A 27,196-nucleotide genomic window follows, 5' to 3' on the forward strand; every position below is an offset into this window, starting at 1 on the left:
AAATAGGTTTTTCAAAGATACATTAGTCCACCCAAAAATTATAAACACTCGCCTACCCAAAGGCTATGAATCAATATAACAAAATCCATATTCCGAAGATAAAATTTACTATTCAATGACCATTTTCAGGAAAACCTTCTGCTCAAAAAATACTTTTCCAAAATCAACCCATCATGGGATACACTAAAAAGGAAACCAATATTCATCACGTAAGATTTTACAACAATATATATAAATATATATGTATGCATGTATAAAAGAAGTAAAAGACACAGCTGCAATGCTTTTATTGCATTTTAATACGTGATAACTATGAAAACAAAATGAGAAGTGTATATATAGGCTTACATTGAAACAAACAAAGCAAAAAGATCTATGTGAAATAGCCCATTACGAGCTAATTATTACCAACAATATTGACTAGAGAAAATAGAGGTGACAGACCACAATATGTAGTCAAGAACAAAACCTACTCGTGATACTTGGTTATTAACCAACTAATTAACCTAATACTCTTTCCGTTCAAAGTACTTAGTCAAGCTTTGAATCGCTTCTCAACAATGACTGCAAATGTTACTTTTGAACTTAGATAAAGTACCAACTAAAGTAGCATATTCCAGAAAATTGAGAAATTTGTGAATTAAGAGATAGAAATAGAATTGACATAAAACATTAACTAGCGAAACTTTGACGATTTAGAGACAAAATTATAACTAATATAAAATATGCAGTCTGTAACTATCATTGAATAATAGTCAATCACTAACATTGCTTCCTAGTTTCTCACCAATACGAATCACTCTATTCTAACTACTCAACCTTACTTGAAGCTAGAAGCATAACACATAAAATAAACTCCTGATCAAACTAAATTCTGAATGGATGGAATTTAGGTCTTATCCAAAAGGAAAATCAATTTTGACTATATCCAAAACAAAATTTAAAAAGGAACAACTCTAGATAGAAAAGCAATTATCTAATTAATCAACTAATATTAACTAGTACTAGATTGAAACAAGATAATTCCATGAGTAATTCAATACAGTCTATGCTACTTCAAGCTTTTTTATATAACAAAAACAATTTGAGATTTGATGGCTCACTTGGACCTTTAAACTCAATCTAATATGCAATTGCACAATACTCTTTCTTCACATAAGCTTATAATTTGATAACAGACTTTTTTTATTCTAAGCTTCCCTTTTACTCGACGTAGATAAAGGACCTAAATACTGCAGAAACAGAGGAGGACATTGGCTTTTATGCTGGCTTTGTTGGTGAGAGTTTAATTTACTTCTTCTATCTGCATGTCTCATTGTTGAATTTGAGAAATTATGAAGAGAATTTTAAGCCATTAATATTATTGAAGTGGACCTATTGCTTACCTAAAAGCAAAACATGCTGATTTAATCATTTAAATGAAAAGGATTTATTTTCAGCCTTGTGGCTGATGTGGTCTCAAGATACTGCAACTAGTTTCAAGCACATAATCTTAAGCGGGTCAATTGAACAAATTTGTCAAATTTACTGCCAAAATAAACATGTAGTTTAATAAAAGGGCCATCAATGATTTTAAATAAAAATAAATTACTTCACATTTATTTATGTTATGTAAGGTGCTGCAATGATGCTTGGAAGAGCTTTAACTTCAATGTCGTGGGGAACATTTGCTGATAAATATGGAAGGAAGCCTGCTATAGTGTTGAGCATCATCTCACTGTTAGTATGAAACTTCTTTTTGTGCTTATTGTTCTGAATCTTTCATGTTTTGAAGTGTTTTGTCATAGTTCATTATGTTGATTGAGTCATTGACTCATATCAGGATCATATTCAACACACTCTTTGGATTGAGTACTAATTTTTGGATGGCAATTGCAACAAAATTCCTTCTTGGATGTTTTAATGGCATACTTGGAACAATGAAGGTAAACCCTTACTGACCTAACATTAAGCAATGTTTAAGACCTTGATCAAAGCCCAATAAAAACCCTTTCTCTTTTTAAAAAATACAAACAAAAAACTAGATTTAAGTTGAAATCTGACTATGTATATATATACATATATCATGTTTACAATATGAATTGTTAAATATCATAATTGAATTTCTATATAAGACAGATTACATGGCATTTCCAATTTATCAAAAAAAAAACATGGGATTTGAAATGTTTTGTAACAATCTAGCTAGAATATGTAACAAAACAAATTATTAAAATATGTAACCACTTCTTGGCAAAAGGAGGAATTCCTCTGGATTTTTAAGTTGAAATGTGTTTCTTTGTATTGTCCAAAAAGTTGCTTTTTTTTTTCAGAGATTTTGACAAAACATAATGGGCCTCTCATGCAGATGAAGTTTTTGGTGTTTTCTTAACTTTGTCTTTATTTCAATTTGAACACTAACTATTAATTTGTATCAAAATAGACATTAAAATTTGATTTTATTTTACCAGCATTGAAATTAGTCTTTCTTGTGAGTTTTTGGTGATGTGGATATTGAAATATCTGACGTGGTACACTCCATGCAAATGGGTGACATAATCCATGGCATCAATACAGACTTTCTAGTATCCTCATTAACGAAATTCACCAGAAAATCCCATTTATCTTATCAGTGAAATCAAATCAAAATTTAGCATCTATTTTGATACAAAATGAATGTTAATGCTCAAATTAAAATAAGAGCAAAGATCAGTACCCACTCAAAAAATTTTCACCTTCTCATACTCTCTTTTTTTCATATATATATATATATATATATGGACACACACATACATATACTCTCTCTAATAAAATTCATTTATCTGAAGGCTTACTCATCAGAAGTTTGCCGACCTGAACATCAAGCCCTTGGGGTATCTCTTTGTAAGTTTGTCATTCTCCCTTTTTTTTCATTTTTTCTTTTTTTCCTTATTAGCTTTCCTTGATCTTCAATATTGAAATGAGCCCTGTAATATGAGTAGTATCACAATGTCTTTTCTGTTTGTTAGTTGTTTACACTAGTTTAAATTAAACGTGCATGTCCATGATTGGTCCTTCAATTAAATCTAGATATTCATTTCTGTTCTCTAAACACAAACAAAATGTCAATCTGATCCATAAGGCATAGAGAAAATATTCATATAGTTCTTTTCATCTTATATCATTTTTGTCAATCTAATAGGACTAATAAGTTTTTTTAATTTAAGTGTCTGTGAATATATTTGTATACTTCAAGAACCAAAAATGAGTTTCTTTTTGGGTGTGTGTGTGCTGCAGTTTAAAAGATCAAATTATGAATATACATACATACATATACATATATATATATATACATATATTAAGGGACCAATGTGAACATTTGGTTATAAGGGAAGAATTATGGAATTTCATCTATTTTTCAAAAATAAAATTTTTTTAAGGATGTCATTTTTTTAGTTTTTGAAATCTATCAATAAATTCATATTCTTTCTCTCTCTCTATCTTTATCTATGTAGTGTTGTTATATGCAATTTACATCTAACATTAGGCTTGATCATCTTTATTCCAGGTTAGCTCTGGTTGGGGCATTGGTTTGGTAATTGGTCCTGCAGTTGGAGGTTATTTAGCACAGGTGAAATTAATAATTCTATTCATGGTTGAGTTCTTTTAATTTGCGTTGGTTTTAAGTATCTAAATAATGATTCCATTAATCTAAGATTTATATTCAATGGTTGATTTGGGTTTTAAGGTGTTATATTAGAATTCCCCCAATCATACTTCAGAATTCATGAATCTGGTTTTAGCATCAATGAAAATCAAATATAGTAGTAAAGGATTTCATCATTTTTCAATGTCATAGCTTCTTGTAAAGTCCATTCTAAATGGCCTTTATTAATTTATAATCAAAAATAGATTTATTAAATACTTTCAACTAGAAAACTATGATAGTGCTTATAGGAATGACACTCTACCTCGGCTTGAGTTCTCTCTACCGTTGCAAAAGTGTGACAGTTGTTAGTTCCGAAGGTGTTGTAGTGTGTTGGTTTATCAGTCAATCTCTCATGTAATGTAAGCACACATACACTCGGTAGTGTTTGTTTGGAGGGATTATGAGTTATATGTAACTTGAGTTACTGGGTTTTTTAAAAATCCTGTGTTTACTCAGATAACATCTAATAAGGGATTTGGTTTTACGCTTAATCTGGATGTAAAACCAAATTTTTTGTTTTCAGACTTCTTCACATGCATAACTTGTGACTTAAATATGACCAATTAAGGAAAACAATTACTATCAAACATTCATGGATACTTTTGCTGAATTTAAAATTATAAAAATCTAATAATAAATTTAATAATTATTTTAATAACTTATTTAATAACTAATTTAATAATAAAATTAATAGTTAAATAATCAATATCATAATTAAAATCATTAAATAACATGATAGAAATGTAAAAAAATTCATAAATACTTTTTTTTTTGTTGGGTTAATGACACATGAATTAGCATGCATGTACTGCAAGTGCATGGGTGTTGACGTAATAAAATACCCAAGTGAGTCGGGTAGTCAAATCCATAGAGAACATGGTTACTAGAACTAACTACTGATTTGCTATGTAACCTAATGATAAATGGGATGATGTGATGATCTAATGTGCAAAGAAATGAATACTGAGGATGAATATGCAAGGGTAAAATTGAGGGAGATCTCAATCAGTAAAAGTGGGGTATTCAGGCAATGCTCCCTCAGGATTTAGGTATTAGGTACTAGGTCTGCAAAGTGTTTCTAGAATGAGTAGGTTAAGTCATGGAAATCCAAAGATAATCAAATCCTGTCTCCAGATCACCGATATTGGTCTCCTATAAGGTCCTGGTGGAGAAAGCGCTCAATATCAACACCTTACACCACATATGACCGCAAAGCATTCTAGGGATTCGAAAAGGTGTATTTGATTTCTAAGAATAGACCTAACCCTACTTCTAGGTGAAAGATCCCTAACCCCGCACAAGGTCCCAATGGAGAAATCTCTCAATCTCACGCCTCACACCAAATATGAGTGCATAAAGCTTAGGAAATATGGAGATAGAATACACCAATCGGGGGGAAGGGGACACTCTACTATCCATGACTCACCTTCTCAACCCTCTTCAATCTTGGGATTCTAACCCTAATGGAGACCTCTCTCTCACAAAGGTAACTAATCATGCAAACCAAATAACCATAAGATCAATAATGCAAGCATGTATTAGGCAAACAAGATTAAAACTTAACCAAACTCGGATTAAATTGAAACACAAAGCAAATCCACAAAAGATTAGAATCCTAGGGTTCACAAGCCCAAATAAGCTCTAGGGGTTTAGCTCTCCATGGAGAAATTTACAAAACAAACCATGAATTAATGAAAGTATATAAAATCCATAGAAATAAACCCTCCTATATCTGAATTGATGGCCTTGATGGAGAGCTTCGACGTTTTGATGGAATCCACTCTAGAGCTAGGGCCACCAGTGGCTTCCTTGATGCTATAACAGAGGAGGAATTGATCAAAGTTGGTGAAGAAACTTCTACTAAGCCCCAAAGACCCCTCTCCAAATCCTAGCCGTTTCACCTCTCAAGATCTGCACAAAAGATATCAGAAGAATAGGGTAAAATAGCTATTTATAATCAGAAATCGGGGATGTCATGTGCCTTCATGTGACCGTGTGAGTCTTCACACACCCGTGTGGGCTGCAGGATTTTCCATGCGACTACGTGGAATTTTCACGCTAACGCGTAAACAGTGATTTCGCTATAGTACTTTCTACAGTACTCTTTGTAAACATGACTTACATACTCTTCTCTTGAGGCCACATGATCGGGCACAAATCCACGTGGTAGGTTATGAGACTTCTCATTATCGAATCATCATTGGTAAGCTCTTGCATTCTTCACACAAATTGGGACATGGGAGTGTGACTGCCTTTGTGCCCTTCCAACTCACAATTTAGCTTGAATTCTCTCCAAAGTTGGCACACACCCCCATGTACATGAGCTTCTGCACAAAAACTCCCAAAATGTGCTTTCATAACCTATCTTTCTTTCTTTTCTTCCTTCAAGGCATTCACAACCTATTTGCACAAAAAAACACAAAATACACTTTATGAGATATAAACCATGGTAAAAATTATGCTCAATGCATGTGAAACATATAGAGAAATATGTTTACTCAAGCAATATCTTCTAAATTATAGACTCTCCAAAGATAGGCTTCAAAGCTTCTTATCATCATTTCTTTTTACCATATTACCATATGCCTTGTCACCTTGCCTTGTCATCTTTTGTTTGCCACATTATTATTTTTGCCACACCATCTTCTACATGTGTTAAATAATACTAGTTATAGAGCTTCAGCTCTAACAACAATAATTAGATTGTGTAATATTATAGCCTTTTTTATGCTGTTTAAATTTTCATAATATTGTAAATGCTATTTGATACTATTTGATAGATGAAATATTTATTTCATAGTATTTAATTGTAATAAATGTGATTACTATATATATATATTCAATATAAAGGATTGATTGTATTTTTTGAGCAATGCCAATCAGTAAGCATGTATAGCGTAGAAGAACATGTACGAATAGGCAATGTTAACCCAATGATATGACATCCAATGGTATGACATAAGAGTGAAAGAGGGAGGACAATGGTTTTGGGTATAATATTGTTTATACTTTTGGGTATAATACTGTTTATTAGTACTATTTATGGGCTTGAGTGTGGATCTTCTGTGGCAGAAATAGTGGTTTCATTCCTCCAAAATTATAGGACAAGACAATTTTCTTAGAAGGTTCGTAAGTCATTATAACTGGTGCACTTCCATACTTGTCCGACAATTTCTTAAACAACTGATCATTCTATGTAATTCAACTAGTAAATCTAATTACTATTAAAAAAGTTTCTTTTAAGTATGTGATTGCTTTGTGACATGAAAATATATATATATATATATTTAAAATTATTTTTCTTTGATGCAGTTTCATGAATTTCAACACACTACGGTAACGTTAAATTTGTAATCAATTTTAATTTTTTGACGTAATCATTTGACAGCCAGCAGAAAGCTTTCCGAATATATTTTCTAAAGATTCTTTGTTTGGGAGGTATGCATATTTACATTAGAGACAACCGAATATAATATAGCATTGCACTTATTTTGTTTTATCTGTCATTTTGATGTAGGTTTCCATACTTCTTACCATGCCTTATAATATCTCTCTTTGCTGTTGGAGTATGTATAGTTTGCATTTGGGTTCCGGTTAGTAAAAATTCCCCTACTTATGCTTGTAAATTTCATAGATATCAAATTTATTTTATTTCATTTCTCTAGTTTTTCTTGATACCAAAGTTTCTGTCACCATAATCACATGGCTCTAGTTTTACATATTAGAAGAGAGATATATTACACGTTAAGATATTGAAATTATTTTTAATATTTATTCAAAAAAAAATTGTTTTTAATACCACTGACGCTTGCACAATGCCAATTGTGTAATGAAAGGATAAATTAAATTGCTTTGTGTTACAATTGATTATTCCTAACAAAATTGTTATAGAATTTCAAACATTAGGAAGAAGTATAAGAAACGATTGCCATCATGCCTTGTGTAGCCCAATGGTAATCACCATCCTTTATGTTTGAAAAGTTTTGAGTTTGAACTTTTGTTTCAAAAATATAAAAAACAATTGCCATCATACTTTTTTGTTGTTTTTGTGGGACTAACATACTTGTTGTTCGATCTGCAAGGAATGTTGAGCTAGATGTGAGCTTTAAAAAAATCAAGTTTATAGTTCTTACGAGGGCTTATCACTATTGTTCATTGCTTTGAGTGACGAGGTATGCAAAGATGAAATTTAACCAAGTAGAAATACCCTTTTGATGTCTGAGGTATGGCTTTTTTGTCATTAAAATTAGAAAAAAAATTAGTTTAGTTCTTGAATTATAGTAATTGACTCGGCTTGAGCGTATCACATGATGGTTTTTGTGATAGGCAAGCCATTTCTGCTACCGGACAAGGTTGATGTGATACAGACATATTAACTTGTCACGTTCACGAAAACCAAGAGGAAATATATATATATATATATATATATTTTTGCCAAAGTGATAATTAAATAGTGCGGGGAAATGATTTTATTCATATAACAAAAGTTTTGGGCTTTTTCCGTAGTGGCACTATTTTTCCTTTTTTTATATTATTGAAGAGTCACTTTATTTATTAAAATAACTTGTCAAAATCATATCCATCTCTAGTTAGCACTTGACTAAACATTTTTATAAGCCAAAACTTATATATATATTTCATTCCATCTTTTTTATAATTAACTAAAAGTGGTTTTTAATTTTTTTAATTATTTTTTAAAAAAATTGTTATTTCTTTTTAAAAACTTATTCATTTTAAAAATATATTATATTAAAATAATAAGCATTTTTCACATTTTTAAAACCTATTTTTATTTTAATTTTCTTCCCAGTTAGAATATTTGTTTAAATTATTATTTTTAATTTTGCTTCCCATTAGAATATTTTTTAAAAAAATATCTTGATAAACCAATATTTATTTATTTATTTATGATTTTATTGTTTGAATAACTTATTTGCATTTAAAAACATATATTATATTCAAGTACAAATAGAAAATATATCAATCACTGCTTATATTACATATTTCTATCTCGTAGTAGGCAAATAGTTCTATGATGGTCAAGTTATTTACACAAAAAAAGCATGTATTTTTGTTTACTAGGATGAGAATTTATGTCCATCACTTTTAATCTTTCCCTACTTTTTATCTTTATAAGGTCAACTTTAATTTCACTAACTCTAGTACTATTCCTAACATACTTAATGTGTATTTAGTACTATTCCACTCATGATACATATTAAACAATTCACAAAAGTATTCTCTCCACCTTTACTTAATTCAAACATCTTTAAGTAGTACTTTATTAACTTCAATTTTTACACACCTCACCCTATCTAAATTCCCCTGTTTTCTTTCTCCAGATTTAGATAATCTATAAATATCTTTTCTTCCTCTTTTAAGCTTAACTTAGTATCAAGCATATTATAAGTATTACACTTAGCAACTCTCATGATCCTTTTAGGCTCCTTATTGGCTAATTTATACAGCCATAAAGCTTTCCCCGCTCTTATTTTTTATTATTTTTTTTTCCTAGCCTTAAACTACCTCTAGTACATGCTTATCTTCTAAGCATCTTTGCTTCACCACCAGTTTTCTTTTGTTGTTACCGCCTTCTTGAGCTAATCATGTAAAGGTTTTGCACTCCAATTATTGATTGATTGATTTATTTTTTATCCAAGTCTTTAAACAAGCCCTCTAATTCCTCCTTGTCATTTGAACACATTCGCTTCATCACCAATTGTTTTCCTTATTATTACTGTTTACATGAATTAATCTACCTTTAGATACCCTAAGTAATTCCTTAGTTACATTGCTAATATAAAATTTCATGAAGTTTCATATGCTATTTGCATTAGATTCTGAGTTCCAAAGTGTTATCCTTTGTACTTTACTCTAAAACTTTAATATTCATCATTGTTGAAGTTCCAGCATTTAATTCTATCAGAGTGTTGACAAGGTCCCCTTGCGTATATCCCGCAAGTGCACGGGTTTGTCGAAGTAATAATCTCGGGTGAGCGGGGTCGAATCCACAGGGAGTAGGGAGTAAAGACACTTAATTCGATTCTTAGCTATGTGGAGTATCAACAATGATAAGTGTGGTAATGATTTAATTCTCAGAAATTAAAACCAACAAGTAAGAGAGCAAAAGTAAGGAGGAGGCAAGGCAATCGATAAAGATGGGGTACTCGGATGATGCTTCACCTAGGATAATCGCTTCAAGTGCAAGAACTCTCTATTATGCTTCCTAATCAATGCAATGGTGAGTCGTGGAAATACTTACATACATAGTCCCAAACCTAAGGTCAACTATTCCTAACTCTATACATGTCCCGGAGGAGAAATCGAACAATCTCAATACCTCGCACTCGGAGAGAGTTGCAATGAGTTCTAGGGATTCCAAGAGATAAATCTCTTCCTATATTTAGACCTAACCCTTTGGTCCAGGCGGAAGGTCCCTAGCCACAATTAAGCCCTAGATACTAAGATCATCTCAACGCTTCACTCCATTGCACGCGCAACTAGGCCCCAGCGGAGGTTCATCCCTTAGACCATTCACTCTATTATGGCCGCAAAGAACTCGAGGAACGGAGGTAGAATCTATCACGTCGGAGGGGAAGGGGGACGCTCCTGTACCTCTCGACTCACCCTCTCAACCCTCTCCAACCTAGCTTTATCTAACGCTGGTGGTGTGTCACTCACTCACAAGGTTACCAACAAGAACTCTCAACCCTAGTGTCACTCTAGGGGAAATGTTCATACAATCAAGCATTCAAGGTTGGAACTCACAATAAACATCAATTTATTGAAAGCATAATAAAGAAGTTCAATGAAGCGAATACATCCTAGGGTTCACAATCACCCAAGTACCCACTAGGGGTTTAGCTCTCCATGGAGCTAAGTACAATCAAAGAAATCGAAAGTAGAAGAAATGAATCCATAAAGAAACCCCCTCGATGGTCGTGTCCATGGTCTTGTGGAAAGTCCTCTACTCATCGTCCAAGGATTTCTTCGTCCGGTATAGGATACGCCTCGATCGAAGCTCCCCTACCAACCTTCTTCCTAATGGAATCACGATGTCGGAGCCGTACCCCTCGAAACCCTCGCCGACGCCCTCTCCAAAACCTTGGCCAATACCCCTCAAAACCATAGCCGATGCCGTCTCGCAAGTTGGGGAAAAGATGGAGAAAACAATACCAAAATCGGGGCTGGATCGGCTTTAAATAGGGCACGAATCGGGCAACTCCACGGGCGTGGACGATACACGCGCCCGTGCGGAATTTCCACACGGGCGTGGATAATTTCCACACGCCCGTGTGGATTCTCTGTTTCTCTGGTTTCTCGGCCGGCTGTGAACAGTGTTGCTACAATGTTGCTACAGTGCTCTCCTACTGTCTTTGACCTAAATAACTTCCCAATTCCATACTTTCATCGGGGTAACGCAAACGGGCACACGTTCACGTCGTGAATCACTTGCTTCTTCAATGATATATATGTTGGTGGAGCTCCTGTTCTTGTATGCATAAGACGGAATGCTCGAGTGTGACTGCCTTTGTGCCCCTCCAAATGGATGTACTAACTCAAATGCGAGGAGGTTGGCACACACTCTAGCATCTCACACTGTCCTATGTCTTCGCGTTTGAACCTTAGCAAAGATCTCCTCCAAAAATAGGTGCATTATGATCCACATTGCCCTATTTCCTTCATACTCGACCTCACAACCATACCCGCATAAAAAGTAACATAAAAAAACACATATTAATGTAAAAACCTGAGAAAAAGTAATGCTCAACATAAGGAAAGAATGCTTTCGCATTCATATCACACAAGCACTTATCAAACTCCCCACACTTAAGCTTTTTGCTTGTCCTCAAGCAAAAAAATTAAACGATTCCGTGCATCAATGAAGAAAATATTGAAAGTGTTTGGCCTTAGGTTCACCAAAGTATACAAAGATAGCATTCTACAAGTAAGGAAAATTTCAACACTAAATACGAAAAATCAATGCTCTAGCTAAAAACTTGAATAAAAAATGACAACAAACCCGAATTTCGTGTAAGTGTGTGAACTCACTCAAAACAACCCAAGTTATACCCCTCAAAGTTCTAAGTACAAGGGACATATTTATCTACAAAAGTGATAAAAATTTTAAACAATGGTAGTAGCTTCACACATCCTCTAAGGTAGCCCTTTCCAAAGCGGCCGCTAAGGTGGCTTTCACACTTTTGAGGTGGTAGCTCTTTCCACCCGAGTGGTAGCTTTCACTCATCCTATGAGATAGCTCTTTCTCTCATTGGGACATAACTAGTATCCGACTTGTGAGAGCAGCTTCATACTTCATAGGTGGTAGCTCTTTCCACCCAACGAACACAAATAAACAATAAAACTATTTTGTTCCTTCTTTTCATTTTTCCATTTTTTTTTTCAATTTAGCAAAAGAAGTAAACCTAACTAGTCCCTTTAACATCAAACATGAGTTTCCAATAGAGTTCAAAGAGTTAGTAGTGCACTAAGTGTAAATCGGGCGAAAATTCCTAAAAAATCAAGCAAGAACTAGAGCATGAAAACATTCAATGTTAACAATTCTCCTAGACTTAAGAATACAAACATTGCAACTAAGGTGAACCGCCATTGGCTATGTGAGCATATAACAATCAATAATAATTGAAAAGATGTGTGCACTATGAAACTCCCCCCCCACAACACTTAAGCTGTACATTGTCCTCAATGTACTCATGCAAAGCTCACTCAAAAATATATCATTCAAAAAAATAGATGTGGGAGAAGCAATCAAAACAATACTCCCCTGACTCCTAGTGTTGTGTTTGATGAAGCAAATTCCATGGGAGTAGTGTTTCAACGGGTTGTGAAGCTCACACGGTCAAGTGCCAAAGCACCTTGACCGTGCCCATGACTAAGTCTCAATTTCCAGGAAGACAAGACCATCTGCACGCATACACGAGGGGGTTCGGGTGAAGCTCAAGAAAAAAACAAAAAAATAACTCGAGTGTATAAAAAGATGAAGCAATGAATACAACTCGATAATGCAAAAATAACATAAGCTCAGAAGTAAAATCATTTCTGAGTGAACAAGTGTAAGAACAAGAAAATAAGATAAAGTAAAATGCATGAAACTAAAAGAAAGGTCAAGTGTCGAAGTCGCTCTAGGGCTCCGCTGTTGCTGCTGCTGAAGTGGAAGCATATAGTGCTTCCTCCAGTGCTGGGGTCGAGGAGGGAGGTGCTGGAGAAACTGAGGGGGCCTGAAGAGTCCCTGGCTGCAGGACAAATGATGAGGCAACATCTCACTCTAGGATCTGGTGTAATATGTCGAAATGTGCCATGAACTCTGTGTACTGAGTAGCCTGCGTAGCCCTAACCTCGGCAACCTCCGCTCGGACCACTCCTATAGCATTCTCGAGCCACTCAAAGCGATCATTGGCTCGAGATGGTGACTACTGCACTCGGGGATGGTTCCTCGGCACTGGGACGTGCCTCGGTCTCCATCGATGCGGGGCTGAGGCTCGGGGGGCTGAGATGCTCCGGTGTCATCACCTTCATCCTCAGCTATCTCTGGGGCTGGTAGGACTAACACAAAAACCCCTGTCTGAACCCTGCGGACCATGCCCATCAACTGCATCATCTCTAGACCCAGGGGAGCGGGTACACTCGTCTTCTCGACCCCATGAATCGAATCCAAGAGACCCATGCCCAGCACTAATCTCGTAATGTAAGGGCCCGAGAAGATCGCTCCCAGTCTAGCATACTGTCCCTGATGTCTGATGTAATCAGCCAAGATGTGCCCTAAGTGGATCGGTACGCGCTCTACCATCGAGTACAAGTACAGCAACTCCTGACGGTTCAAGACACCAGTACTGTCGCCACGGCCATTCACCGACCTACTTATGATGGTGTGCAAATATCTGTAGGCAGGTCGGGAAAGGCACGTGGCCTTGGACACCCCGGCTCGTACTGACCTTGACCACATAGCACTCTGTAAGCTCTCTTCGGGGTCAAGGTTCCGGGGATAATCGATGAGCAACTCGTGCATACTCCTCCGAATGCGTGAATGCCTCCTCGAATAAGCCAAGTAGTATGGAAAAGCTGCGTAATGCTCAAGCTATGGTGGCGTCCCAAACACTCGTGGCGCAAACCTGAATGGTGCCCAAACTGCCGAGCTAGCATACGCTCTATCAAACTCGAACGAGGAGAGCACCTCCAGTGCAAACTCTCGTATGGCTGGCTCTCTAATCGTCAACAACTACCGCCAAACACCATCTGAAACAAGGTCCTCAACCTCATCAGTGAACTCATCTCCCTGCTGAAGATCTCGCAGTATAGTCGTGTCCAGGAATCGAGTCTGTCCGAAGCGGAGTCGCGATAAGCGCTCATAACGGACCTGATGTTCGGGAATCGCAAATCGCATGCCCTCGGGCTCGGGAGGATGACTCACGTGGCCTCTTATCGACTTGCTTCTTTGACCTAGGGTGCCATGATCCGCCAAATTTAAACAAAAATTAGTCAAACAAGTTGATAAAAACAATACTGCAGAAATCCACACGGTCGTGTGGAATTTCCGACGCCCGTGTGGATTCACGGGCGTGAGAAACCGCATGGCCAAGCATCAACAATCCAAAAATACAACTCAATAATATCTCTAACTTTGTTCTAAACATAAATCATTGTTCCAATTGAAGAAACGAAGTATTATTAACCAGATTAATCAATAGAAATCATGAATTGATGAAGAAGATGATGAAAAAGGATTTACCGACGAGGAGGAGTAAGAAAATGAAGAGCCGGCTAAACTGATGCTATGGACTCGGAGAGTAGTGTAAGAGTGTTTTCAAGTGAAAAGGAGTTGTGAGGAGGGAGAGAAATCATCCTCTTTTAAACAGAACTTGCGACTATTGACGTTCTGTGCATCCACATGGTCGTGTGGAAATTCCCCACGCCCGTGCGCCTCACTTAAAAAGCTCCACAGGGGCGTATGCATGCCCCTGTGCGCTCTCGGGAAAAACTCTCACTGACTTAGAACGATCTCCCACAGGCGTGCGGAAAATATCCACGCCCGTACACCAGACCCACAGGGGCAGACGCACGCCCCTGTGGCTTCCGTGGACATCCGAGAAAGATATCAAGTCTTCCACACGCCCGTGCGGAAATTCCCCACGGGCGTGGACATTCACAAGCCCAATTCACTGGGGCAGCCGCACGCCCCTGTGTCTTCTCGGGATGGAGGGAGCAACTGCGAGTTTCGCCGCAGGCGTGCGGAAATTACGCCTGCGTGTGTGGTTCACAAGGTCACCCACGAGGGCGAGTCCACGCCCCCTATGTGTTCTCGGGAAAAATCTGCCCAACTCTGCGGGGAAGGCACACGCCCGTGCGGAGTACCCGCAGGCGTGCGCCCGATCGCATGGTCATCCACGAGGGCGACCCGCACGCCCTGTGCCCTCTCTGGATGAGTTCACAATACATATCCACGGGCGTGCGGAAATTCCACACGCCCGTGTGTTTTCTCTGGATGACTTAGAAAAACCTGCAGGCTCTGCAGAAATAGTCTAAACATGTCTACACACTCAGAGCATGCCCTATTATGCAAAATTTACCAGATAAAAACACGAAATAGAACTCAAACGACCAAACTTCACCAATTCGCCACAAAACACACAATGAATTCTTTTAAAAAACACAATAAAATCGCAGCACAAGCACTCAACAATTGAAACACCAACACTTAACAATTTATTCATGCAAACAAACTAAACTAAAAGGTATGAAAACAGTAAACACTTGGGTTGCCTCCCAAGAAGCGCTTGTTGAACGTCACTAAGCTTGACGTATCTTTCTTACCTCACGGGGGTTCACGAATGAAGGTTGCCGTCTTACCTATAACTTGAAAGCATGATGAGCAAAGTCTCTTGAGGGTAGAGGGTGTACTATCGGGCTTCGGACCACCTAGCAATCGTTCGTCCAACTTCCTTGGCTCATGTACGTCTCCAATAGTCTTGGGGCGTTTTCGGTGGCGTCTCCTAGCCCTCTTCATTTTCCGGAGCACCTTCTTCAAGATCCCCGGGGTAAATGTTTCCTCTCCATTCGAACCAAGCATCATTACTTCTTCATTGCTCTCCTCTTGGTCGAACAAACCTTCATACGGATCCGGGTTAAACATTTCCTGTATATATTCATCAACAATCTCATCAGTAGTGTCTAGAAAATACAAAGTGTCATCAAAATCGAGAGAATGCCGCATGGCTTCAGCAAGGCGGTAAGTGAGCTTATCGTCTCCGACTCTCAATGTGAGCTCTCCACCGTCCATGTCAATCAATGCTTTGGAAGTCCGCAAGAATGGTCTACCAAGTATCAAGGGTACATCTGCATCCTCATCGACATCTAGCACTACAAAGTTAACTGGAAAAATGTACTTGTCCACCTTGACAAGCACGTCTTCAATGATGCCTCTCGGATGTCGTACCGTTCGGTCCGCCAATTGTAAAGTCATCCGAGTAGGCCTAGGCTCACCCAAGCCTAGCTTTTGGAAGAAAGTATATGGCATGACGTTGATACTTGCCCCTGAATCCGCAAATGCCATTTCCTCACCTAAGTTGCCGGGTCCTTCTTCTTGTTCGGCATGTTCTTTTGCAACACCGCCGAGCATGAAGCATCAAGCACCACTGAAGCACTCTCCTCCAATTTCCTCTTGTTGGTCAATAGGTCCTTCAGGAACTTCACATACTTAGGCATTTGAGCCAAAGCCTCAACAAAAGGAATGTTGATGTGGAGTTGCTTGAACAAACTCAGGAACTTCTTATACTGTTCATCCACTTGGTCATTCTTCAATCTAGAGGGATAAGGGATTCTTGGCTTGAAAGGTGGGGGTGCCACCTATTTCTCTTTGTTTGCTCCCTCCTCAACCTCTATAACCTCGGGTGCGTGTTCTTTCGGCATCTCACTCGGAAGCCTCCCTTCAACCTCATGACCACTTCTCAAAGTGATCGCCTACACATATTCTCTAGGGTTGATTTCCGTGTTGCTTGGTAAACTTCCATGTGGCCTTTCGGAAAGAGATTTCGCAATTTGCCCCACTTGATTTTCAAGGTTGTGCAAGGAGGCGGTGTGATTGCGAAGTGTAGCCTCGACTGATTCAAACCTTGTATTTGCCGATTGAACAAATCTAGCCAAGTGCTTCTCCAAATACGACATTCGGGTTTCCAAGCCTGAAATTCTGTTTTCCACTTGAGGGGCTTGTTGTTGTTGTTGGAACCCCGATGGCCCCATGGTCTTTTGTGGTCCTTGATTACTCCATGAAAAGTTGGGATGATTCTTCCAACCTGAATTGTAGGTGTTGCTGTATGGATTCCCTTGACGTCTCATGCCATTACCTACAAAGTCAACATTCTCAACTGAAGAAACATCACCTATGACGATTGGGCAATCGGAGGGAGCATGTCCTCCACCACAACCGGTGTAATTGGTTACGGCCGCAACTCTATTCGAAGCTATAAGATCTAGCTTCTTACTCAAACTCTCCACTTGGGCCGCCAATGAAGTTACCGCATCAATTTCATGGAGACCGGCCACCTTTTTCTTCTCCCTAGCGTTCCACTGGTAGCTATTTAACCCCATTTCTTCAATCAATTGACGTGCTTCGTCGGGGGTTTTGCTACCTAAGGTACCTCCTGCCGTCGCATCCAAGAGTTGCCTTGTACTCAAGTTCAAACCATTGTAGAAGGTTTGAACAATCATCCACTCCAGGAATCCGTGTTGCGTAAACTTTCGCAGCAGTTCCTTGAACCTTTCCCATGTCTCAAATTGAGACTCCAATTCCAACTGCATAAAGGATGACATCTCATTACTAAGCTTTGCTGATTTTTCGGGGGGGAAATAACGTGCTAGAAAAGCTTCTACCATCTCCTCCCATGTAGTGATTGATGCTCTAGGTAATGAGTGTAGCCACTGCTTCGCTTTTCCCTTTAAGGAAAATGGGAAGGCTCTCAATTTGATAGCATCATCCGTCACACCATTTATCTTCAGCATGTCGCACACCTCGTGGAAGCTCTCTATGTGACTGTTTGGATCCTCATTGGCCAAACTGTTGAATTGTGCGTACTGCTGCAACATATGGATGAATGCCGGCTTTAGCTCGAAGTTCTGAGCTGTAATTGGGGGACACACAATACTCGATTGTGTCCCCAACACTGAAGGTCAGGCATAATCGGATAGTGTTCATTGTTGCTCATTTTGTTCTGCCATGTTTTCAGATCCTTCTACTTCCAAATCAGCTGGATTAGGCTGGTCGTGTACAGGTTCTTTCCCTTTTCTTCTAAGTGTACGTTCAAGCTCAGGGTCTCCTTTAATCAATATTGATGGATTCCCTCGGGTCATAACCTGGAGCTGCACCAAAAATAAGGAAAAAGAAAATAAGAACGATGATAGAATAAGAAGATATGAAAAAGAATGTGTGGTGAAATAGCTAAGAAAACAATGTGCAAAGTATCTCTAAACGCCTAGCTCCCCGGCAACGGCGCCAAAAACTTGACAAGGTCACCTTGCGTATATCCCACAAGTGCACGGGTTTGTCGAAGTAATAATCCCGGGTGAGCGGGGTCGAATCCACAGGGAGTAGGGAGTAAAGACACTTAATTCAATTCTTAGCAATGTGGAGTATCAACAATGATAAGTGTTTTAATGATTCAATTCTCAGAAAATAAAAGCAACAAGTAAGAGAGCAAAAGTAAGGAGGAGGCAAGGCAATCGATAAAGATGGGGTACTCGGATGATACTTCTCCTAGGATAATCGCTTCAAGTGCAAGAACTCTCTATTATGCTTCCTAATCAATGCAATACTGAGTTGTGGAAATCCTTACATATATAGTCCTAAATCTAAGGTCAACTATGCCTAACTCTATACATGTCCCGGAGGAGAAATCGAACAATCTCAACACCTCGCACTCGGATAGAGTTGCAATGAGCTCTAGGGATTCCAAGTGATAAATATCTTCCTAGATTTAGACCTAACCCTTTGCTCCAGGCGGAAGGTCCCTAGCCACAATTAAGCCCTAGATACTAAGATCATCTCAATGCTTCACTCCATTGCACGCGCAACTAGGCTCCAGCGGAGGTTCATCCCTTAGACCATTCACTCTATTATGGCCGCAAAGAACTCGAGGAACGGAGGTAGAATCTATCACGTCGGAGGGGAAGGGGGACGCTCCTATACCTCTCGACTCACCCTCTCAACCCTCTCCAACCTAGCTTTGTCTAACGCTCGTGGTGTGTCACTCACTCACAATCTTACCAACAAGAACTCTCAAACCCTAGTGTCACTCTAGCGGAAATGTTCATACAATCAAGCATTCAAGGTTGGAACTCACAATAAACATCAATTTATTGAAAGCATAATAAAGAAGTTCAATGAAGCGAATACATCCTAGGGTTCACAATCACCCAAGTACGCACTAGGGGTTTAGCTCTCCATGGAGCTAAGTACAATCAAAGAAATCGAATGTAGAAGCAATGAATCCATAAAGGATTCCTTCGTCCAGTATAGGATACGCCTCGATCGAAGCTCCCCTACCAATCTTCTTCCTAATGGAATCACGATGTCGGAGCCATAGAACCTCTCCAAAACCTTGGCCAATACCCCTCGAAACCCTAGCCGACGCCCTCTCGCAAGTTGGGGAAAAGATGGAGAAAAGAATACCAAAATCGGGACTGAATCGGCTTTAAACAGGGCTGGAATCGGGCAACTCCACGGGCGTGGACGATACACGCGCCCGTGCGGAATTTCCACACTGGCGTAGATAATTTCCACACGCCAGTGTGGATTCTCTGTTTCTCTGGTTTCTTGGCCGGCTGTGAATAGTGCTACTACAGTACTTAGTACAGTGTTGCTACAGTGCTCTGCTACAATCTTCGACCTAAATAACTTCCCAATTCCATACTTTCATCGGGGTAATGCAAACGGGCACACGTTCACGTCGTGAATCACTTGCTTCTTCAATGATATATATGTTGGTGGAGCTCCTGTTCTTGTATGCATAAGACGGAATACTTGAGTGTGACTGCCTTTGTGCCCATCCAAATGGATGTAGTAACTCGAATGCGAGGAGGTTGGCACACACTCTAGCATCTCACACCTGTCCTATGTCTTCGCGTTTGAACCTTAGCAATATCTCCTCCAAAATAGGTGTATTATGATCCACATTTCCCTATTTCCTTCATACTCAACCTCACAACCATACCTGCATAATAGTAACATAAAAACACACATATTAATGTAAAAACCTGAGAAAAGTAATGCTCAACATAAGGAAAGAATGCTTCGCATTCATATCACACAAGCACTTATCAAGAGTCCTACTTATTATTCAAAACAAACTTCTTTAAACCTATATCTAACTCTAACAATGTATGTTCAGTGTTCAAACTTTCTCTAGATATCACATTACAAATTGTATACACTGATTTATTAATTTTTCTTGCAAAAAAAAAGAAGTCAATTTGGCTCCAAGTAGAACTATTCTTCAAAAAAATCAATTTCTCATCTCTTTTCTTATACAAACTAAACTCTAAAAATGGGATACCCTAAATCATTCCTATCACCATAGCCAACCCCCTATAAGCCCTCTCAAAGCTTCCCACCTACCTCCCTATATTGTCATTTAAATTATCTCTTATAAAATATTTCCATTACTTGGTTTTTGTTTGAGCAATCTCATCTAAATCCTTCCAAAAGCTCATTTTTTTAATTTTTCTCACTCAAACCTACTTATGGGGAACAAAGTTAAAGGCATTAAAAAAATCTACTTATACAGATGAAATTTTATAGGATAATCCTATTCTATCCCCTTTCATAAGAACCTCAATCACCTTTTCTTTTAGATATTTATCTACAATAACACCTACTCTAGTGCCATACTCATCTTTACTTGTGTACCAAATCTTAAACCTTGGCCACGCAATTTCTCTAGACCTATCAGGTACGCACTTAGATTCTTGAATCCCCATAATGTTAACCTTCCTTCTGGGTATGGTATCTACTAGCTCATAAAGATTACTCAAAAGTTTTCTTATATTCTAACCTGCTAAGCTAATCTTATGATTTTGGACTAAATACCTTTCATTGTACTACTCATAAGGATTGGCTTTGCAATTATGTCCAAGGAGATTTTTTGGCAAGTTATGATCGGTGATTTAGACCAATTTATAAGAATATTGGGGGAAAAACAATCAGATTTAAATTGTCAAATATTAATGTTTTATTTCTATGAGTACCAGGAATATTACATTTTTGAAGAGAAATCTTATATCTGCTAGCAAACAAGATAGTAAAGATTATCATGTGTCATTCATAAAAAATTTAAAAAAAGTTATCATAGGAGCAACAATTTTGATGAAAGTAAGCGATTATGTTTATATAGTTCCTTATCTTCAAAAATATGACAAACACAACATTTAAGCATTTAAGACTTGGATACATGAGTGAGAGCAGTGTGTGAATTCTACGCTCAAAAGAAGTCTTGACCTATATGAAGAGTCTGACATTTGATTTTTGTAGAGATTGCTTTCATGACAAAGAAAAGATGGTTAGTTTTATCTAGGATGGAAAGGAATCTAAAGATAAACCTAAAACTTAAGAAGGCACTAGAGATTTAAAAAATGCACTTAAGGTACCTATTATACTACTTTTCTTAAATCAAACACTCAGGAGAGAAAGCTATCAGAAAGAAATTACGTTCCTCTTAATCATGTCTTATATACTAATTTTAAGGAAAAGAACATCCTAAAGAAGCTATGCAGAATCAATTACATTCTAAATGGGAGCTTGCTATTAAAAATAAATTAAATTCACTTGAGCATAATCAAATTTGGGAATTGGTGACACTACCTATTGGAAATAAAGCTTTGTACAATAAGTGTATAGTTAAAAGAAGAAGTTGGAGAAAGAAAGAGATACAAAGCAAGATTGTTATAAAAGGATAAGGACAAAAGAAAAGTATTGATTTCAATAAAATGTATGCTCATGTGGTGAAATTGACTTCAATCATAACAATGCTAATCATTTGGCTATCATTTAGAGCAATTGAATATGAAGAATACTTTTCACTATGGTAATTTAAAGAAGGAAATTTATATGCATAAACTTGAAGGTTTTGATGACAAAAGGAAAAAAAAAGATTGTTTACTAACTAAAAATATGTGTGACTCAAGCTACACTAGATGCAACACAAATCACAATGTCTATCTATATTGATTTGATGATAGTAACATCATTATCCTAATATTGTATGTAGATGATATGTTCTTAGTAGGAATATGCATGACTATAATTGATGAGTTAAAGTAGAAGTTAGGAGGAACATGGCTTAGTCATATGTAGTGATAACTCCACTTGCTAGTCATTTCAATTTGTCAAATAACCAATTATTCATACAGAGAAAGTATCTTCATCTTCTACGATAGGAAGTCTCATACATGTAAAGGTATGGACAAGGATAAATATTGCACATACAGCTAGAGTGGTAAGAAAATTAATTATGAACATGGGAAAAGAGCATTAGCAAGTAATAATATTGATTCTCAAGTACTTGAGAGGAATATTAGGATGTTATTTATGCTTTCAAGGAACTAACATAGATGTACAAGTATATAGGGACTCAAACCCTATATTCAGGTAATAAATACAATAGAAGAAGCATGATTGGCTATGTTTTCATTATAGGAAAAATAAATATTAGTTAAATTCCTAAATTATAGAAGATTATTGCTTTTATCTTTTTGCGAAGTGAAAATTATTGCAGCCACAAAAGCTAGTAAAGAGCTTATTTAGCTTCAGAGTTTGTTGGATGAATTAAGTTATTAAATATTCAGTTGCGAACTATGAAGTATAGTCTCAATGCAATTTTCTTTTATGAAGAATCAAATGCATTATTTAAACACTAAGCATACCCAATTTATATAATCTTCCATTTGATTATTTTTGGAAGATAGCCAATAACAACCAAGATAGTTAAAAGCAACAAGAATCTTACAGATATACTAACAAAGGTACTTCATAGAAATAAGTTAAGCTTTTTCCTAATTATGATATAATTGGAGTAAAGAATGTATTAAGCTATTGATAGGATTAAAGCCAACTACATGAGGAAGGGAATGTGAAAATCATAATTCATTTGAGATATTGATCTCGAGCTTGATTTTGAAGCTAATCTAAATTAAATTTATGCTTAAAATGGGTCCAAGAATTATGTATTAATATTTGGTGTTATATAACATTTAGGATATTGATAAATTAATGAAATTTAATGTGAGAAAAATTAGAAGAGTGTCTTTCTCTAACCAGGATAGCAAGTTTCTATATAGGTGTGTTGATTATAACTTTTTTTATCTAAGTGTAGAGAATAAAGCAACATACATAGAGACAAACTAAGAGAGCATATGAGCTGTGATGTAGTATGAATTTATTCTTTGTGAAGGACAATAAAATACTAACCATGATGGTTGACAATGCCCTTTTGCGTGTGTACCGCAAGAGCACAGGTCTGTCGAAGTAATAGTACCCTAGTGTGTGGGTAGTTGAATCCACAATGATTAGTGATTAGAAACACAAAGATCGCTATTTAACTAGAATGAAAATGAATCAATAGTGATATGAATGAGAATCAATGCAAATAGAAATAAGAAAAGAAGAAGGAGGTGCACATAAAAGATAGGAGAGAAATTCGACGATAAATGGGGCACAGGGACATTGCTCACCCTAGGACTATTGTTTCAAGTGCAAGACCAATCATTATGTTTTAAAATTTATGTCTAATGAGTCATGGAGATCCTTAAACAAACGGTCCCAAAACTTATGGTCAACCGCGACTAACCCTAAACTATGCCCCGATGGAGAAATTTCTCAGTCTCGACACCGCACATTGTGCTAGGTCACTTTAGGCTCTAGGGATTCCAAGTGATAAACTCTATTCCCTAAAATAGATCTAACTCTTTGGTCCTGGAAAAAGACCCCTAGTCACAATTAAGCCACAAATATTAAGGATTACTTTAACGCTTCACTCTGTTGCTTGCTCAACTATGTCCCAGCGGAGTTCATCTCTTAGCACTTCACTCTATTGTGACTGCAAAGAACTCTTAGAATGTGGAGGTAGGATAAATTACACAGGAGGGGAAAGGGGACGTTCCGCTACCTCTCGACTCGCCCTTTCAACCCTCTTTAATCAAGTATTGTCTAACCCTCATGGTGTGTCACTCATCCAGAAGGATTACCAAAATGGATTCTCAACCCTAGTGTCATTCTAAGGGAAAATCAACTCAACAAGCATTCAAGATTAAAACATCAATTAATGAAAGCATAATAAGAGGTCAAAAAACGATATCATCCGTGGGTTTACAAGCCCAAGCACCCAGTAGGGTTTAGCTCTCCATGGAGCAAAATGCAACCAATAATGAAATCAAAAGTAAAAATATGCAATCCATGAATAAAACCTCTTTGGTGTTTGTGGCGATGGTCTTGTGTAGTGGCTGCATCTTCTCTAAAGGTTGCCTCGTCAAGCCTAGGGAACACCTCGCCGGATCGGTGCCGACGAAAGCTCCCCCAATAGCTCTCTTCCTAAGAAAATGCGGTGTCGAAGACCGTGAACCTCTCCAAAAGCCTAGCCAAAACCTCTCCAAGCCCTAGCCGCGGGCGGCTCCAAAGGTGAGAAAACATAGGCCAAAGGATGAAAATATGGATCCCTAAATTGGACTGAAATCATGACTTAAATACGGCTGGAATGGGGCATCCATCCACACACCCGTGTGAATCTGTAGAAATTTGTTTTTCAGCGCCCTGTGAACAGTGACTGCTATAGTAAATTGCTACAGTGATTTGCTACATTTGTTCTCTCCAAGATTCCATCAACAAAGTGCAAACGCAATCTACTTTGGCTTCTTTCTTCCATACTTGTCTCCACAACCCTACATGCACAAAAAAACACAAATACACATATACTAGTGATAAAATATGAGAAAAGAAATGCTCATCATAAGAAAAGAATACTCCGTATTACTAATACACAAGCACTTATCAAACTCCCCCACACTTAAGATTTTGCTTGTCCTCAAGCAAAAATAAACCATTAAAGCATAGAAGAAGGAAATAATGAAAGTGCTTGGCCTTAGGTTCACCAAAGTATGCAAGGGAAATATTCTACAAGTAAGTGGAATTTCAACACTAAATACAAAAACTCAATGCTCTAGCTAAAAACACGAATCAAAAAGGACAACAAACCCAAAATCGTGCAAGTGTGTGTAGACTCACTCAAGTCAACCTAATGTATACTCCTCAAATTCTACGCATAAGAGACTTATTTATATACAAAACAAAGCAAAGAGACGGTAGTAGCTTCACACATCCTCTAAGGTAGCCCTTTCCGAAGTGGCCGCTAAGGTGGCTTTCACACTTCTGAGGTGGTAGCTCTTTCTACCGGGGTAGTAGTTTTCACTCATCCCATGAGATAGCTCTTTCTCTCATTAGGGCATAACTAGTATGTTACTTATGAGAGTAGCTTCATACTTCATAGGTAGTAGCTCTTTTTACCCCAAATGCACAACCAAAACAAATATTTTTCTTTCTTTTTCCAATATATGTTTTTTAGCAAAAACAAAAAAGTAACACAAAAAACAAAACTAACTAGTCCCTTAAACATCGAACTTGAGTTTCCACAAGGTTTAATGAGTGAGTAGTGCAACAAGTGTCAATCGTGCAAAAATTCCTAAAACTTCAAGTAAAAACTAGAGCATGAGTACATTCAATGTTAAAAATTCTCCTAACTTAAGAATACAACCATTGCAACTAAGGTGAACCGCCATTGGCTACGTGAGCATGTAATTTCAGTCAAAACTTGTGTAAAGAACATGTGTAATGTGAACTCTCCCCACACTTAAGATGTACATTGCCCTCAATGTACGCATGCAAGCACAATAAAAATAAATTACAACATTCAAGATCATATGAGAAGATAGGCAATTGAAAAAATACTCCCCTGAACTCCTAATAATTCATTTGATGGAGCTATATTCCTTGAGAGTTGAGTTCTCATAGGATGTGGAGCACACACGGCCATGTGAAAATCACATTGACCGTGTCCATGACTAGTCCTCAAATTCTATACTCACAAGACCATCTACACGTATACACAAAGGGAATTATGTAAAGCTTAACAAAAACAAAATAAAACTCGAGTATATAAAGATAAAGCAATGAAATACAACTCGTGACAACAAAAATGAAAGAAAAACTCAGAAGGAAGATCCTTTCTGAGTAGTACAAGTCCAAAATAAAATTTGGAAAATAAAATATGAAAACATAAAAAACTAAAAGAAGGACACATCAAGCGTTGGTGTCCTTCGTGGTCTCTATTGGTGCTACTACTAGTACTGGTGAAGAAGGTGGACCAACTGGTACTGGTACTAGTGATGATGGTGCTGGAGATGCCTGAGGAGTCCGAGGTCTCATAACAAATGGTGAGGTCGCATCTCCCTATAATAATTGCTGTAAAAAATCGAGACACGCCATGACCTCTGTGTGGTTCGCAGCCTGTGTGGTGCGAACTTTAGATATCTCAACTCGTAGCACACATACAACACTCTCGAGCCTCTCAAAACGATAATAGGCCTGAGATGGAGAAAACATACACACTGGAGGTGGCTCCTGTGCTGCATGGGGCGCATGTATCTCCATCTACTCAGGCTGAGGCTCCTGCGCTGGCTGAGACCCCTCTACGTCGACTAGATCTGGTGAGGGTATGTTCAACACATACACTCTGTCTCTATATCTGTGGATCATACCCATCAGTCTAATGGTCTCCAAGCCCAGGAGAGATGGTACAATCATCTTCTCGGCCCCTCTAATTATCTCCAATAGACCCATCCCAATAATAAGTCTAGTGATGTATGGGCCTGAGAAGATCATCCCACTCTCGCATACTGCCCCTGATGCCTCAAATACTCCGCCAAGATATGCCCCAAGTGAATTGGCTCCCTCTGTACCATGGAGTACAAATATAATAAATCCTGTCTACTCAAAACTCCAGTGCTGTCACAGCGGCCATTCACTGATCAGCTCAAGATGGCATGAATATATCTGTAGCTCAGTCGAGAGATGATGCAGCCTTTGACACCCTAGGCTTATACTGTCCCTATCAGCACAATGCTCTGTATGCGCGTAGCAGTGTTAAGCTACCGTGGTATTCTGTTGGCAAATGATCGTATTCCTCAGTATCAGTAAACGCCTCATCATAGTGCCCAAGTCGGATGGAAAATTGTGTGACACTCATGCTATGGTGCTATTCGCATGCTCTGAACTAAAGGACGTCTATACTATCAACGCTGCTATAGGAACGATCAAACTCAAAAGAAGAAAGAACCTCTAGAGTCAACATACGGATCGCCAGCTCCCGTGTGGACAATAACCGTCTCCAACTACCCACTGCATCTCCTCAATCTCATCTACCATATTATCGGCCAACTGAACATCCCTAATCAAACTCAAGTCTAGGAATAGTGTCC

General features: G+C 37.8%; 1 protein-coding gene and 1 non-coding gene across 2 annotated transcripts in view; both read left to right on the forward strand.

Annotated features, from left to right (window-relative positions):
- Positions 1-27,196, forward strand: part of LOC120268499 (protein ZINC INDUCED FACILITATOR 1-like) — a 52,261-nt gene that overhangs the window by 14,552 nt on the left and 10,513 nt on the right. The window contains exons 2-8 of the mRNA XM_039275881.1: positions 1,217-1,277; positions 1,617-1,719; positions 1,823-1,925; positions 2,808-2,866; positions 3,532-3,589; positions 7,056-7,105; positions 7,185-7,260. Coding sequence (XP_039131815.1) covers positions 1,217-1,277; positions 1,617-1,719; positions 1,823-1,925; positions 2,808-2,866; positions 3,532-3,589; positions 7,056-7,105; positions 7,185-7,260 — 510 coding nt within the window. The remainder of the gene's footprint in view (positions 1-1,216; positions 1,278-1,616; positions 1,720-1,822; positions 1,926-2,807; positions 2,867-3,531; positions 3,590-7,055; positions 7,106-7,184; positions 7,261-27,196) is intronic.
- LOC120269741 lies at positions 17,400-17,506 on the forward strand. Its single transcript, XR_005539380.1, has one exon. It is a non-coding gene; the product is annotated as a small nucleolar RNA R71 (small nucleolar RNA).

The sequence above is a fragment of the Dioscorea cayenensis genome, chromosome 9 (assembly GCF_009730915.1).
Source record: "Dioscorea cayenensis subsp. rotundata cultivar TDr96_F1 chromosome 9, TDr96_F1_v2_PseudoChromosome.rev07_lg8_w22 25.fasta, whole genome shotgun sequence".
NCBI lineage: Eukaryota > Viridiplantae > Streptophyta > Magnoliopsida > Dioscoreales > Dioscoreaceae > Dioscorea > Dioscorea cayenensis.